A 14,008-nucleotide genomic window follows, 5' to 3' on the forward strand; every position below is an offset into this window, starting at 1 on the left:
CGTATGAATCACAAAGGACATGTGTGTGGGATAATCCTAGCAGGCATTTATTTGTTATTATTCTTTGTAAATATTTATTTTCTATGTTGATCAATCCACATACTAGAAAATAAAGGGACGGACCGAGATGTCGTCGTCCCTTCATTTTCTAGTGTGTGAATTGGTCAACATACTTCAGCCACGTTATTGTGATTCATCGCCTGCCTTTATTTTCTATTTTTCTTTGTTACTTCAATATTTATGACTCTAAGTGGACTGTATATTTGATTCAGCCTGCCAGAATTTATCTGCACATAGTTTGAAAGGATGTTTACAGCTTATATCTCAATGGGGTTGTTATATAATAAGCTATAAACATTTACCTTATCATCATATAAATTATAACATAATATATAATAATTACAGTTATCTACTGTGTTAATATAAAGGAATGTGAGGCCTTAGCTGTGATGTTGCTATGACCTGATTAGGCTGTGACTACATCAAATTAGGATGTGGTCCATTTAGTCTAGTTATAATATGGCGGCTGGCACTCAGGTGGCGTCTAAGGGAAAGCTAGTGTATGAAAACGTCACAGATTATGTTGAACAGCTCACCTTCTCAGTAACTTCCTCCCTTGAACCATGCTTGTGAATAAATTACAGAGAACTAAACTGCATTTACAAGTGTATTATATAACAGGGAATCAATGGTATGAATAAAACCCAGGCGGGGATTTGGGTTGCTGGTACATCATAACCGGTAAACGTGTAACCAAATTATAATGGTCATTACTATCATATACACTACTTGGTTTACCGGATACAATACTTCTAATGGTTGATGTAGAGGTCCCTGGATCACTGTTGAGCATTCTCATTTCACATCTTTGCAGTGCTGCGAATGCGAGCCACAAGGAGACGTTCGTCCTTCCTCTATTTTGATTCTGTGACAAAGACTTGCCTGCCCCTCCTTTGAGGTGGCGTTCCAACAATGTTTTGTTACAATACTCTGGTGGTTCCTACTCTGTCTTAAGGACTAGGGAGGCAAGCTATAATTTCTGGTGTATGGTATAATTTTTCAGTCCTAGTTAATACTATTTTATTAAGTATAAACACTCGACTGTTGTTTTAAAGAATACTTTTGGAGTTTAAATATATGTGTGTGAATAGACGTCTTGTTGTGTTGATGTCACGAAAAACTCCCATTTTCCTTAAATTAGTAATGGCTAACTATAAAATGTTGATATATGTGTCGGATTTCCGACATAATTCTGGGGAGGAGGGTGAAATACGAGTCGAAGTCCCGGTAAGGACTGTGAACACTTCATTCCTCGCTCTCAAAATTATAGTTTCATTAATTTGAGCTTGCACTGTCGTGCAGCAGTCTGTTCTGGACGTATGTGCCGTATTGGTGTTTCGGGTGATGGAAGTCATTGGGCGTCTTCTTTTCCTATCTGTTATAAAGTAAATAATTTCTCTAATGTTTTAAGAGTAGTGTTGCCTCAGCACTTTACTATCACTATTCTCAAGATGCCCTGACGGTCTGGATGAACAGAGACTATTTGGCCTTTCACTGATAAGGAAGGACTGGAGTTTTGATGGAAATTCCTGGCAGTGCCGAGTTCAGAGATTACATAACAGGAACTATAACAATTCGAGGACCTAAGATAATAGTAGCAGTCATTTACAACCCTCCCCTAATTGACAAAAGACCCAGACAGGTGTTTGATAGGAACAACATGGCAACCAGTAATATAATAGAGAGAGCAACTTCAATTTCCTGCAGGAATGACTCAAGACTCTTAATCATGGGCGATTTCAAACATGGAAAAATGCACTGGGAGAATGGGGACCCATATAGTTGTGCAGATACATGGAGAGCCAAACTCTTGGAAGTGGCAACAAGGAACTTTCTGAGCCAGTATGTCAAGGAACCTATAAGAATGAGAGCCAATGACGAACAGCTAGACTCGACCTGATATTCACTCTGAATGAGTCAGAAATTAGGGATGTCAAAGTTGAAGCGTCCATAGGAATGAGTGACCACAGTGTATTAACATTTGAGTACTTGGTGGAGGTATGGATAACCTATCCAAGGATGGAATCGGAAGGGAAAAGACTAAATTACTGGAGAGGAAAATATGACGAGATGAGGAACTTCCTAAGGGGACTACCATGGGAAACAGAACTTAGAGACAAGACTGTACAGGATATGATGGATTATGTCACCCAGAAGTGCTAGCAAGCTGCAGACAGGTTTATCCAGGTTCAAAAGGAGAAAAACGAAAAGCAACAGAAGAATCCATGGTTCAACCAGGAATGTAAGGTAGCAAAACAACTGAATAAAAGCACATGGAGAAACTACAGAAATAACAGAACACCAGAGAGCTGGGAGAGATACCAGAGGGCCAGAAATGAGTGCCTCAGAGTGAGGAGGGAAGCATAAAGACAGTATGAAAATTACATCGTGAGTAAAGTCAAGACCCAACCAAAACTGCTGCACAGTCACATCAGGAGGAAAACAGCAGTGAAGGAACAAGTGATGAAACTGAGAAAAGGGGGGAACAGGCACACAGAGAATGACAAGGAGGTGTGTGAAGAACTCGACAAGAGATTCCAAGAGGTCTTCACAAAAGAATAAGGAGAAGCCTCTGAAATAAATGAGGAGGAGGTAAACCAAGCAACCTTTGAGGAATTTAACGTCACCAGTGATGAAGTCAAAAGGAATCTGATGGAGCTGAATGTGACAAAGGCTGTTGTGCCTGACAGAATCTCATCATGGATTCTAAAGGAAGGTGCAGAAGTACTAAGTATGCAACTTTCTACTCTCTATGGTGTATAACAGGTCACTGGAAACAGGAGACCTACCGGAAAGTTTGAAGACAGCTAACGTGGTCCCAATATACAAAAAGGGTGACAAGTAGGAAGCGCTGAATTACAGGTCAGTTTCCCTAACTTGTATACCATGCAAGGTGATGGAGAAGATCGTGAGGAAAAAGCTCGTAGAGCATCTGGAGGGAAATAGCTTTGTAACACACCACCAACATGGGTTCAGAGATGGTAAATCGTGCCTCACAGGTTTAATAGAATTCTATGACTGGGCAACAAAAATTAGGCAAGAAAGAGAAGGGTGCGCAGACTGCATTTTCTTTGACTGCCAGAAAGTCTTTGATGCAGTACCCCATAAAAAGCTGTTAAAAAAGTTGGAGCAACAAGCAGGAGTAAAAGGGAAGGTGCTCCAGTGGATAAGGGAGTATTTAAGCAACAGGAAACAGCGAGTAACTGGGAGGGGGAGACATCAGAGTGTCGAGATGTCACCAACGGAGTCCCTCAAGGCTCTGTACTTGGACCCATCTTGTTTCTTATATATGTAAACGATCTTCCAGAGGGTATCGACTCATTCTTCTCAATGTTTGCTGATGATGCAAAAATTATGAGTAAATCAAGACAGATGATGATCGACAGAGACTACAGGACGACCTGGAGGAATGGTCTAGAAAATGGCTATTAAAGTTCAACTCAGGAAAGTGCAAAGTAATGAAATTAGGGGAAAGGAACAGAAGGCTGAACACAAGGTACCATCTGGGAGGTGAAATCCTACAAGAGTCAATTTGAGAGAAATATCTGAGGGTTGATATCACACCGAACCTGTCCCCTGAGGCCCACATCAAAAAGATATCATCAGCAGCATTTGCTAGACTGGCCGATATAAGAACTGCCTTTAGAAGCTTATGTAAGGAATCGTTCAGGACCCTGTATACCACTTATGTCAGACCAATCCTGGAATATGCAGCTCCAGCTTGGAGTCCATACTTGGTTACACAAGACAAAGTTAGGGAAGATTCAGCGGAATGCCACCTGACTCGTTCCGGGTATGAGCTACGAGGAATGAGCTACGAGGTATGAGCTACGAGGAAAGGCTAAAGGAGCTGAAACTCGCGTCCCTGGAAGACAAGAGAGTAAAGGGAGACATGATGACCACCTACAAAATTCTCAGGGGGAATTGACAAGGTGGACAAATACAAATTCTTTAGCGTTGGTGGAACACGAACAAGTGGGTACAGGTTGAAACTTAGTACCCAGATGAGCCACAGAGACATTAGAAAGAATCTTTACAGCGTCATTGTAGTTAGTAAATGGAATGCATTAGGCAGAGATGTGGTGGAGGCTAACTCCATACACAGTTTCAAATGTAGATATGATAGAGCCCAGTAGGCTCAGGAATCTGTACACCAGTTGATTGACAGTTGAGAGGCGGGACCAAAGAGCCAAAGCTCAACCCCCGCAAGCACAAATAGGTGAGTACAAATAGGTGAGTGCTGACTCACACATAAGGAGATGGAATAGAATGGGGGAAGCCACAGGCTTGGCTCTTTATTCTCAATAGCTTTTAGGGGTTGGGGAACCCTTTACCAGCAGGCCAGGATCCCCAGAGAGGATTGTAACAGAAGCCACCCACCATCTCATCCCACAACATTCCTCCACAACCACCACCTATGCTTTCCCAGCCCTTAGTGGCCCTCTCCAGCCTATGCCCTCCCTGTTCCTTTACCCAACCCCCCTTCCCTGTTTCCCACCTATATATCAGTTCCCCACCCCTTCCCAGTACCCCAACTCAATGCTTCCCCTGTTGCCAACCCAATTTCCTACCTATTTCCCCACCCCCATGCCCTCCCTGCTCCCCCACCCAAATCCCAAACCATTCCAGCCCATCTTTCCAGACTCTCCCAACGCCCTCCACCCTAGACTCATCAAGCCACCATTCCAGACCCCTCCCTTCCATCCAATCACAGATCCTCCCTCCCACTCTATCCCAGGGACAACGAGGGTAACTGAGGCTGGACAGAAGAGTCAGCTTCAGAGTAATGTACTCAAACACAGATGGGATGACAAACAAAACAAATGAGCTTTGGGAAAGAGGACAACATGGATGTAATAGCACTCAATAAACGTAACTGCCAGGTATTGTAACAAATGCAGTGCTTCCCCAATGATTAAACTGTAATAAGGAAAGAGAGAAAGTAAGAAGGGTTGGAGGAAGAGGCATTGATAAGACATCGCTGGAATTTCAAGGAGATGGTTATCCCAGGCTGATTACATAATAACTTAGCATATAATTTGCCACTTGTTACAGGAATATATGCCTAGCATAACATTAGTGAAACAATATTATTAATATTATTGACCATAAATATACTACTTATTACTAAAATTAGGACGTAGAGTATGTTAAAATTAAGTGTACACACTGGGTCATAACATTGACGCCATGACTCACCTGGTGGTGGTAGTGCCAGTGGAGGAGCTGGGACTTACCTGGTGGTGGTAGTGCCAGTGGAGGAGCTGGGACTCACCTGGTGGTGATAGTGCCAGTAGAGGAGCTGGGACTCACCTGGTGGTGGTAGTGCCAGTGGAGCAGCTGGGACTCACCTGGTGGTGGTAGTGCCAGTGGAGGAGCTGGGACTCACCTGGTGGTGGTAGTGCCAGTGGAGGAGCTGGGACTCACCTGGTGGTGGTAGTGCCAGTGGAGGAGCTGGGACTCACCTGGTGGTGGTAGTGGCAGTGGAGCAGCTGGGACTCACCTGGTGGTGGTAGTGCCAGTGGAGGAGCTGGGACTCACCTGGTGGTGGTAGTGCCAGTGGAGGAGCTGGGACTCACCTGGTGGTGGTAGTGCCAGTAGAGGAGCTGGGACTCACCTGGTGGTGGTAGTGCCAGTGGAGGAGCTGGGACTCACCTGGTGGTAAGAGATCCAGTGGGCGTCCCCCAGGACCATTTCGTCGTCGCCCTGTGCCACTATAAATCTCACGAAGTTCGTGAAGCTCACAGAGTCTGCCAACTTGACGCTAGGGACAAAAACGCTCCCGTAAGTAACTGTTTAAAACACACATATATGCTGTTTGTTGAATAATAATATCCTTCAGTTTATTCATAGCTTACCACCTAACGGTACTGATTATGTACAGTAGGTAGATGACTATTCGAACGTTGTTCTTGGAGGCGAAGATCTTAAAAACACATTTTCCAGAGCATACCAAAACGTTTTATTATATAAAGTTAGGGATGAGTACTTCACAGATTAATTCATTGGTGATTCAGTTGAGTGGCTATAGGGCTGTGTTGGTGAGGTCCTTGGTGCGCCTGGTGGTGAAGAAACAGTACCAACACTGTCTGTGGCTGTGGCAATTATGTGTCTTCCATACATAGCGACGAGTATGTCTTCCATACATAGCGACGAGTATGTCTTCCATACATAGCGACGAGTATGTCTTCCATACATAGCGACGAGTATGTGTCTTACATACATAGAGACGAGAATGTGTCTTCCATACATAGCGACGAGAATGTGTCTTTCATTCCTAGAGACGAGTGTGTGTCTTCCATACATAGAGACTAGTATGTGTCATCCATACACACACATACACACAAATTACACCACATATGTAAGACCAATCCTGGAGTATGAGGCCCCAGCATGGAGCCCGTACCTTGTCAAGCACAAGACGAAGCTAGAAAAAGTTCAAAGGTATGCTACTAGACTAGTCCCAGAACTAAGAGGCATGAGTTATGAGGAAAGGCTGCGGGAAATGCACCTTACGACACTGGAAGACAGAAGAGTAAGGGGGGACATGATCACAACCTACAAAATCCTCAGGGGAATCGACCGGGTAAACAAGGATAAACTATTCAACACTAGCAGGACGCGAACAAGGGGACACAGGTGGAAACTGAGTACCCACATGAGCCACAGGGACGTAAGAAGAAACTTTTTCACTGTCAGAGTTGTTAACGGATGGAATGCATCAGGCAGTGATGTGGTGGAGGCTGACTCCATACACAGTTTTAAATGTGGATATGATAGAGCCCAGTAGGCTCAGGAACCTGTGCACCAGTTGATTGACAGTTAAGAGGCAGGACCAAAGAGCCAGAGCTCAACCCCCGCAAACACAAATAGGTGAGTACACATCATACATAGCGACGAGTATATTCCTATTTACTAACATCTAGAAGTAAACTCTACCAAGTGGCTGCCGCTCCTGGAGGGCAAAACGCTTCTTTGGTAGAGAGAGAATATAACAACTGGAGGTTCAGTGGAGGGGAGACTGACCCAGTTTACTAGTGTGGCAAGCGGGCCTAGCTGGCCGTGGGTCACGAAGGCATTAGTGGGTCAGATTACTGATGAACTCAGGGTTGACATTCAGACTCACCATTGGTTACCTGTATATATTCTTACCCTGTGACCGTGGCTCTGCCTTGGGTTCTTATGGCTCCCCGTGTTGGGCTCTGCGGTGTATGGCGGCACAAGGAAGAGAAGCAAACTATATTTAATTTCTTTACAATCTCTTTCCTCAGCCTGTAAGACACGTGTGGCAGGCGATCAGGTCCACGAGTCGGGCCTTGTTGGACCAGGCAACGACTCGGGCCACTGTTCCCTCTTTCCTTATCACGAACCTCTCTCTGGCAGCACCGTCCTTTCTTAACCTAACTGGTCCACCCAATTTCCGCCCCCTCCCCTCCCTCCGATCCGCCAACAACCCCCACCACCCACCAAACCCCCCCCCCCCCTCCCCTGCTGCCACGAATGTGATACCTGGATTGTACTTTGATGGTGGTCTGGGAGGTTTACTCCCCAATCCCGGTTCGAGTCCAGGCTTCACTTGAGAGAGCTTGGTCTTACAGGTCCACCTCAGCTCTTCAATGACTCTATTCTGCATTTCCTTCCATATTGTTCACTCCAGTATGTTGATATTTTTCTGTGTAAATTTGGGACCTGGCCCTCCAGTATTTTTCATTCGCATAATATTTGATACCTCTCTCTCGTCTCCTTTCTTGGGAGTACATTTTGAGAGCTTTGAGACGGTCCCAATCGGTTAGGTGTTTTATTGTGTCAATGCGTGAAGTATATGCTTCCTGCATTCCCTCTATTTCAGCAGTCTTTCCTCCTCTGAGTGGGGAAGTGAGTATCGAGCAGTGCTGCAAACGGGACAGCACAAGAGAATTGAATAGTATAACCATTGTGATGGGATCCCTGGATCGGAAGGTTCTCGTAATCCATCTTATCATTTTTCTAGCTGAAGCATTATTTGCTTGGTTATGCTCCCTAAACTTTAGGTCGTCAAATATCATTATTCCCAAATCCTTTACCTGCTGCTTTCCTACTATGGGCAGATTTGACTTTGTTTTCTACCCTGTGTTTTGTTTAAGGTCTTAATTTTTTTACCATACATGAGTACCTGGAATTCATCACCCTAAAACATCATGCTATTTTCTGCTGCCCAAACGAAAACTTTATTAGTATCAGCTCATAGATTTTCAATATCTTCTTCAGAAGTAATTTTCATGCGAACTTTTGTGTCATCTTTAAAAGATGATACGAAGCTGAGACTTTTACTTTTGTCTATATCTCATATGAGAATAAGTAAAAGCAGTGGTGCAAAGGCACCACTGAGGTACAGTTCTGAGGATATGTACCCTGAGGTACAGAACTTTTCACTGTCCTTGAACTCAATTTTGGTTTATTGACTGTTACTCTTGCATTTTGCCTGACAGAAAATTGAATATCATTGACCTACTTTACCTGCTATTCCTGTTGACTTTAGTTTGTGGGCCATCACTCCATGGTCTCATTTATCAAATGCCTTTGCAAAGTCTAAGCATATCTCATCTGAATTCCCTTTTTTCTTCTAATGAGTAATATTTTCAGTGTTAAGGGTTGCTGCGAAAAGAATGACCATTCCACTTTAAATCCATATTGACCTGGGTTGTGGAGATCTTTAATCTCCATAAAACTGTAGAGCTGACTCCTGATTACTCTCTCAATAACTTAATATTACTGATCTATAATTCTTAGCCAATGCTCTGCTCCCTCCCATGTGTAAGGGAGCTATATCTGTTGATTTAAGCACTTTTGGTGTTTTCGCTGTGTCCAACCTCTTCCTCCACTCAACACTGATTGCTTGTGCTACAGACACTTTGCATTTCTTAATAAATTGATAAATATTGAGTTCAAGCAGTCTGGACCTGTGGCTAAGTTCATGGGCATTCCGTCGATTTCTCTTATAAAATCTGCAGAGTTCGTGTTGATATCGGTTATATTTTCAAGGGTTTGGATATCACACATAAAGAAGCTATCCGGATCTTCTACTTTCATGCTGTTTATTAGGATGCTAAACATGTCCTGGTTCTACATATTTAGGAATTCATAAAAAAAAATGTCATCTTCTGTGTATGAATCTTCACTTGTAAGCAATGGTTCAATAGTGACAGATGATTTTGATGTCGATTTTACACATGAGAAGAAATATTTTCTATTTTTCTTTGTATCTTGCATGGCTTTCTGTTCTAGTAACATTTATTCATCTGAAATGATTGCTTCAGTTGCTGTTTTATTTCTTCAATCTCCCTCTTTAAATTAGTTTTTCTTTGGTTAGATTTGTCTGCTTAAGCATTTCCATTATATTTTTCCTTTTTCTGTATTCCTGTCTGCGTTCTCTTTCTAAGCTGGTTCTCTCTCTGGCTTTACACAAAGGACCACGTGTAAAACAAACTTTATAAGCTTCAGCAGTCAGTTATTCGTTTCCATGTGAGGGATTTTTATTACTTAGAATAGTTCATCGTTCAATATTTGTAAGTTTCATGTTTGCTTTTTCTCACATTAAAATTAATTTATTTAATTTAAATCTCGCTTGATAATTTTTTAAGTTCTATTACGAGTATTGATGTTAGTTTCTCAAACAACTCTTCCACTCTACCACTGGTCTTCACAACAAACAACTCCCCACTCAGCCACTGGTCTTCACAACAAACAACTCCCCACTCTACCACTGGTCTTCACAACAAACAACTCCCCACTCAGCCACTGGTCTTCACAACAAACAACTCCCCACTCAGCCACTGGTCTTCACAACAAACAACTCCCCACTCAGCCACTGGTCTTCACAACAAACAACTCCCCACTCAGCCACTGGTCTTCACAACAAACAACTCCCCACTCAGCCACTGGTCTTCACAACAAACAACTCCCCACTCAGCTACTGGTTATCTTGAGGTTATCTTGAGATGATTTCGGGGCTTTAGTGTCCCCGCGGCCCGGTCCTCCACCCCCAGGAAGCAGCCCGTGACAGCTGACTAACACCCAGGTACCTATTTACTGCTAGGTAACAGGGGCATTCAGGGTGAAAGAAACTTTGCCCATTTGTTTCTGCCTCGTGCGGGAATCGAACCCGCGCCACAGAATTACGAGTCCTGCGCGCTATCCACCAGGCTACGAGGCCCCTTTTAGGGGGCTGGTCTTCACAACAAACAACTCCCCACTCAGCCACTGGTCTTCACAACAAACAACTCCCCACTCAGCCACTGGTCTTACCAACTAACAACTCCCCACTCTGCCACTGGTCTTACCAACAAACAACTCCCCACTCTGCCACTGGTCTTCACAACAAACAACTCCCCACTCTGCCACTGGTCTTCACAACAAACAACTCCCCACTCTGCCACTGGTCTTCACAACAAACAACTCCCCACTCAGCCACTGGTCTTACCAACTAACAACTCCCAACTCTGCCACTGGTCTTACCAACAAACAACTCCCCACTCTGCCACTGGTCTTCACAACAAATAACTCCCCACTCAGCCACTGGTCTTACCAACTAACAACTCCCCACTCTGCCACTGGTCTTACCAACAAACAACTCCCCACTCTGCCACTGGTCTTCACAACAGGTAACTAGACAAGGATACAGTGCCCAGCCCGCCAAGAGGACTAAAGGAAGTCTTAACAAATTAACTAAAGACTTTGGGGACCCAGATTCCTGCCCCAAGGTTTAGAGGAAGATTTGTCGTACAATGATTTATTTTTTCTTTTGGACTTTTGGATCCTTTCAGAAATTATATTTATGTGCCATTAATCGTTTCAGTTTCAGGAATTCGTCCATAATGTGTGCTCTGTGCCCATCAGGTGGTTATGTCAATTGCAGGATTGTAGTAATAATTAAACTAAGTATGTCAATAACTTTAAGAGTATTTTCTTGCAGATAGATAAATTCAGCAATATACTTTGCAACAAAACAAATTAACTCAGTGATAGTTATATATTAATAAACATTTATTATTGAAATACAAGCAGGAATTAAATACCAGGAATTAAATAATTTTTCAGTGTTTGCTGCACTTTATATTATATAATATTTATTATTTGATTTTAAACTTAGATATTCCCGGCAGGTTTGTGCAACCTGTCCTCTTACAAATTTCGTCTGAATTTGGCCGTTTGCCCGTATGGCCGAAACTGGACGTAATTTGAAAATGAGAAATATTTTAAATAAATTATGATTTTTTTTTCCAAAACAGCAAGTTAAGAGTCCTGGAGTAGGTTAGGAGGGCAGGAAATTCTCATAAGGTTTCAAAACGTTATGAAAACCGTTAATTGAAAGTTCCCTTTCCTAACCTAACAGACTAACCAAGAGGACCCAAACAGAAAGCGGGACAGTACATCACTTTCGTGAGCCGATTGCATGTCAAATTACGTCCTTTTTTGGCCATGGCGCGCATACGAGCGAAAAGCGACGTTATTTGTAAGAGGACGAGTTGCTGTGAGGACAGACCTCCTGTCAGGACCTTCCTCGTTATACACAAGTTTAAACCGCTCAAGGAGAGGATCTACACTATCTACATCATTTAAACAGCTAAAATGTTAATGTCTATTTATTGTGTTCTTTAATAATCTTTATCTTAATTATATAAGTAATCTTTAATTTGTGTAAATTATTACATATCCTGCTCCTTATAGTAGCAGTCTAATTTAAGAGGAAGTGTTAATAACTAAAGTTATAACTACTGTGGGCTCATATGTTCATTTTTACTCAAATTGTTATATTAAAGTTAAGCGAGCAGTGTTTCTGGATTGTTTCTCAGAGCTCTGGAGGTTTGCAGCCATGACATTTTTGTATTAGGAAATAGTTAAACTATATGAAACTGTGAAGATATTGCAATACCCAAGACCTTCTTAATATACGAGATCTGATAATCGTCCAGGACGGACCGAATCATCGTCGTTTCCCATTTTCTGATGTCTGGTTTTGTCATCATGACCGAGAATGAGTATACAACTCCCCAGAAGCTTAAACAGGTCACGCTCAAGGACTTATGTGCTCTCCTGCCACACATACCAACGCTACACACGCATTAGCTCCACAAGCTTTTCCACGTCCAGTGTGAAGCTTCAAATTGTGAAATTTATAAGGAAGATCAGATAAATGTCGACAACAACCTGCTGGATCCCAACGACTGACTATCTCTTATTCGTAAGTACATATATATATTTTCCATTAGTACTATCTTCAACTTAAACATACATGAAAATGATCACAACATGTTTAATAGTTTTGAATATATTAAAGTGTGACTTAATTTAGTGATGCTAAACGGAAAGTACTAACGCTAGGCTATTATTACAATACTAATCAACTTTAAAGCGTTTCTGGTTACCGAGGAAAAACATTTTGAAAGTACGTTAGCAAACGCTTAATTCTCACAAACTCACCCAAATTTGTCCTCAATTTGTTGTTTCATGAAAACATGGAAGTTATGCATCTCCTGGCCTGAGTAGTCCTCCAGCTTGTCCCTGTAAGCAGAGACCACTCTCTCGAGGGGGTGCCGGACGAAGATCAGCTTCCTGTAAGAGGCCAACATTTCCCACTTCGTGTCCTCAAACCTGGGGTGCTCCAGCGTCCACAGGTGTTGGCTGCCATGGACCTCCTCTCTGGGAAACACATAAGGTAATATTGTATAACATGTTCTTCACAATACACTTGTAAATAATGATAACCCAATCCTAATTCCACAGTATTTTTAATCACAACGTAAACGGGAACGTCACATAAGCTTTGCAACCTTTCCCAAAGAGCGCAGAAACATCAGGAGTCAGCTAATGAAATAGTACGTAGCGAGTTTAGGAATTTTCTATAGTTTTGTGACATATGAGATAATAGTTCAGGTGAGCAAACTCCTTGCATATAGAATTTTCAATGTTGTAAGACTTTTCTGGCTAATACCAAAGTATAGAACTGTTCCAGCTGTCGTGGGGTACGGTTGTTCTGTCCGGCCACTGCAGTTGTTGTCGACCCGGCGAGGAGTGAGGACCTGGGTGTCGCTGCTGACATGGCTTGTGTCCCGTGTTTTTGCTGAGGGGCCCTTGGGGCCGTGACGGTCTGTAATCATGGGGGGGGGTCCCTGTGCCCCCTGTCACCAGGCAGGCCTCCATTGGCCTGGAGTTCTCTAGGATTGCTTCCTATCATGCAGTGAAGGTGGTAATGATTGATATGCTACGTGTCCCAGTGGAGTCTGTATGTGGTGTGCAGCTGCTTGCCGACGGCGGGCGATAATCAAGTTCAACTCTCCGGCGATTTATCAAGGTCTCGTCACGCGCTATGATGGGCGCTCCTTCGATCTTCCTGGAGATGGTGGGTCGGTGACCCTCTCCGACCATTGTGGAGCCACGACGTATGTGGCAGTGCATGGGATGCCTTTTGAGTTCCCTGAGGATCTCCTACGTCGGTACTTTGCCCGGTTTGGGCGGGTCCTCCATGTGAGGATAAATGCTGTCCCTACCGGGAGATGGAAGGGGTCCCGTGTGGGACCTGAACTCTCGCCATGCGCCTCCGGGATCCTGTACCGTCCTCCATCATGCTGTTGGGGTTCCCGATTCGTGTTTTTCACGCAGGACAGCCTCGGACTTGTTTCAGGTGCGGCCGACCGGGTCACCTGGCCGCGGGTTGTGAGGAGCGCCGGGTCACCCCTGTTAACCTCTTCCAGGTGGAGGATTTTCCCCCGCTGTCGGCCCCGGACCTGTCTCAACGTGATGGACCGTGTGATGATTCCCTGCTGGTTTCTGCCCCGGTGTTGGATGGTGGTGTGGATGTTGACGTGGGGGTTGGGGCGGCCCCGCCCCGGCCACCGGCTTCCCCGCCTCCGACGTCCCTGCCCCTGTCGCCCCAGCCCGCCCCGTCTCGGCCGCCCATGCCTGCTTCGTC

The 14,008-nt window shown here is 43.9% G+C and overlaps 1 protein-coding gene across 1 annotated transcript in view; it reads right to left on the reverse strand.

Annotated features, from left to right (window-relative positions):
- The window catches only part of LOC123767216 (carbohydrate sulfotransferase 11-like), a 46,203-nt gene extending 32,739 nt beyond the window's left edge, over positions 1-13,464 (reverse strand). Inside the window, exons 1-3 of the mRNA XM_069304892.1 lie at positions 13,349-13,464; positions 12,520-12,738; positions 5,716-5,824 (exon numbers count right to left, since the gene is read on the reverse strand). Coding sequence (XP_069160993.1) covers positions 5,716-5,824; positions 12,520-12,738; positions 13,349-13,464 — 444 coding nt within the window. The remainder of the gene's footprint in view (positions 1-5,715; positions 5,825-12,519; positions 12,739-13,348) is intronic.
- Between the last annotated feature and the right edge of the window lie 544 nt (positions 13,465-14,008).

This window comes from Procambarus clarkii, chromosome 53, assembly GCF_040958095.1.
Source record: "Procambarus clarkii isolate CNS0578487 chromosome 53, FALCON_Pclarkii_2.0, whole genome shotgun sequence".
Lineage (NCBI taxonomy): Eukaryota > Metazoa > Arthropoda > Malacostraca > Decapoda > Cambaridae > Procambarus > Procambarus clarkii.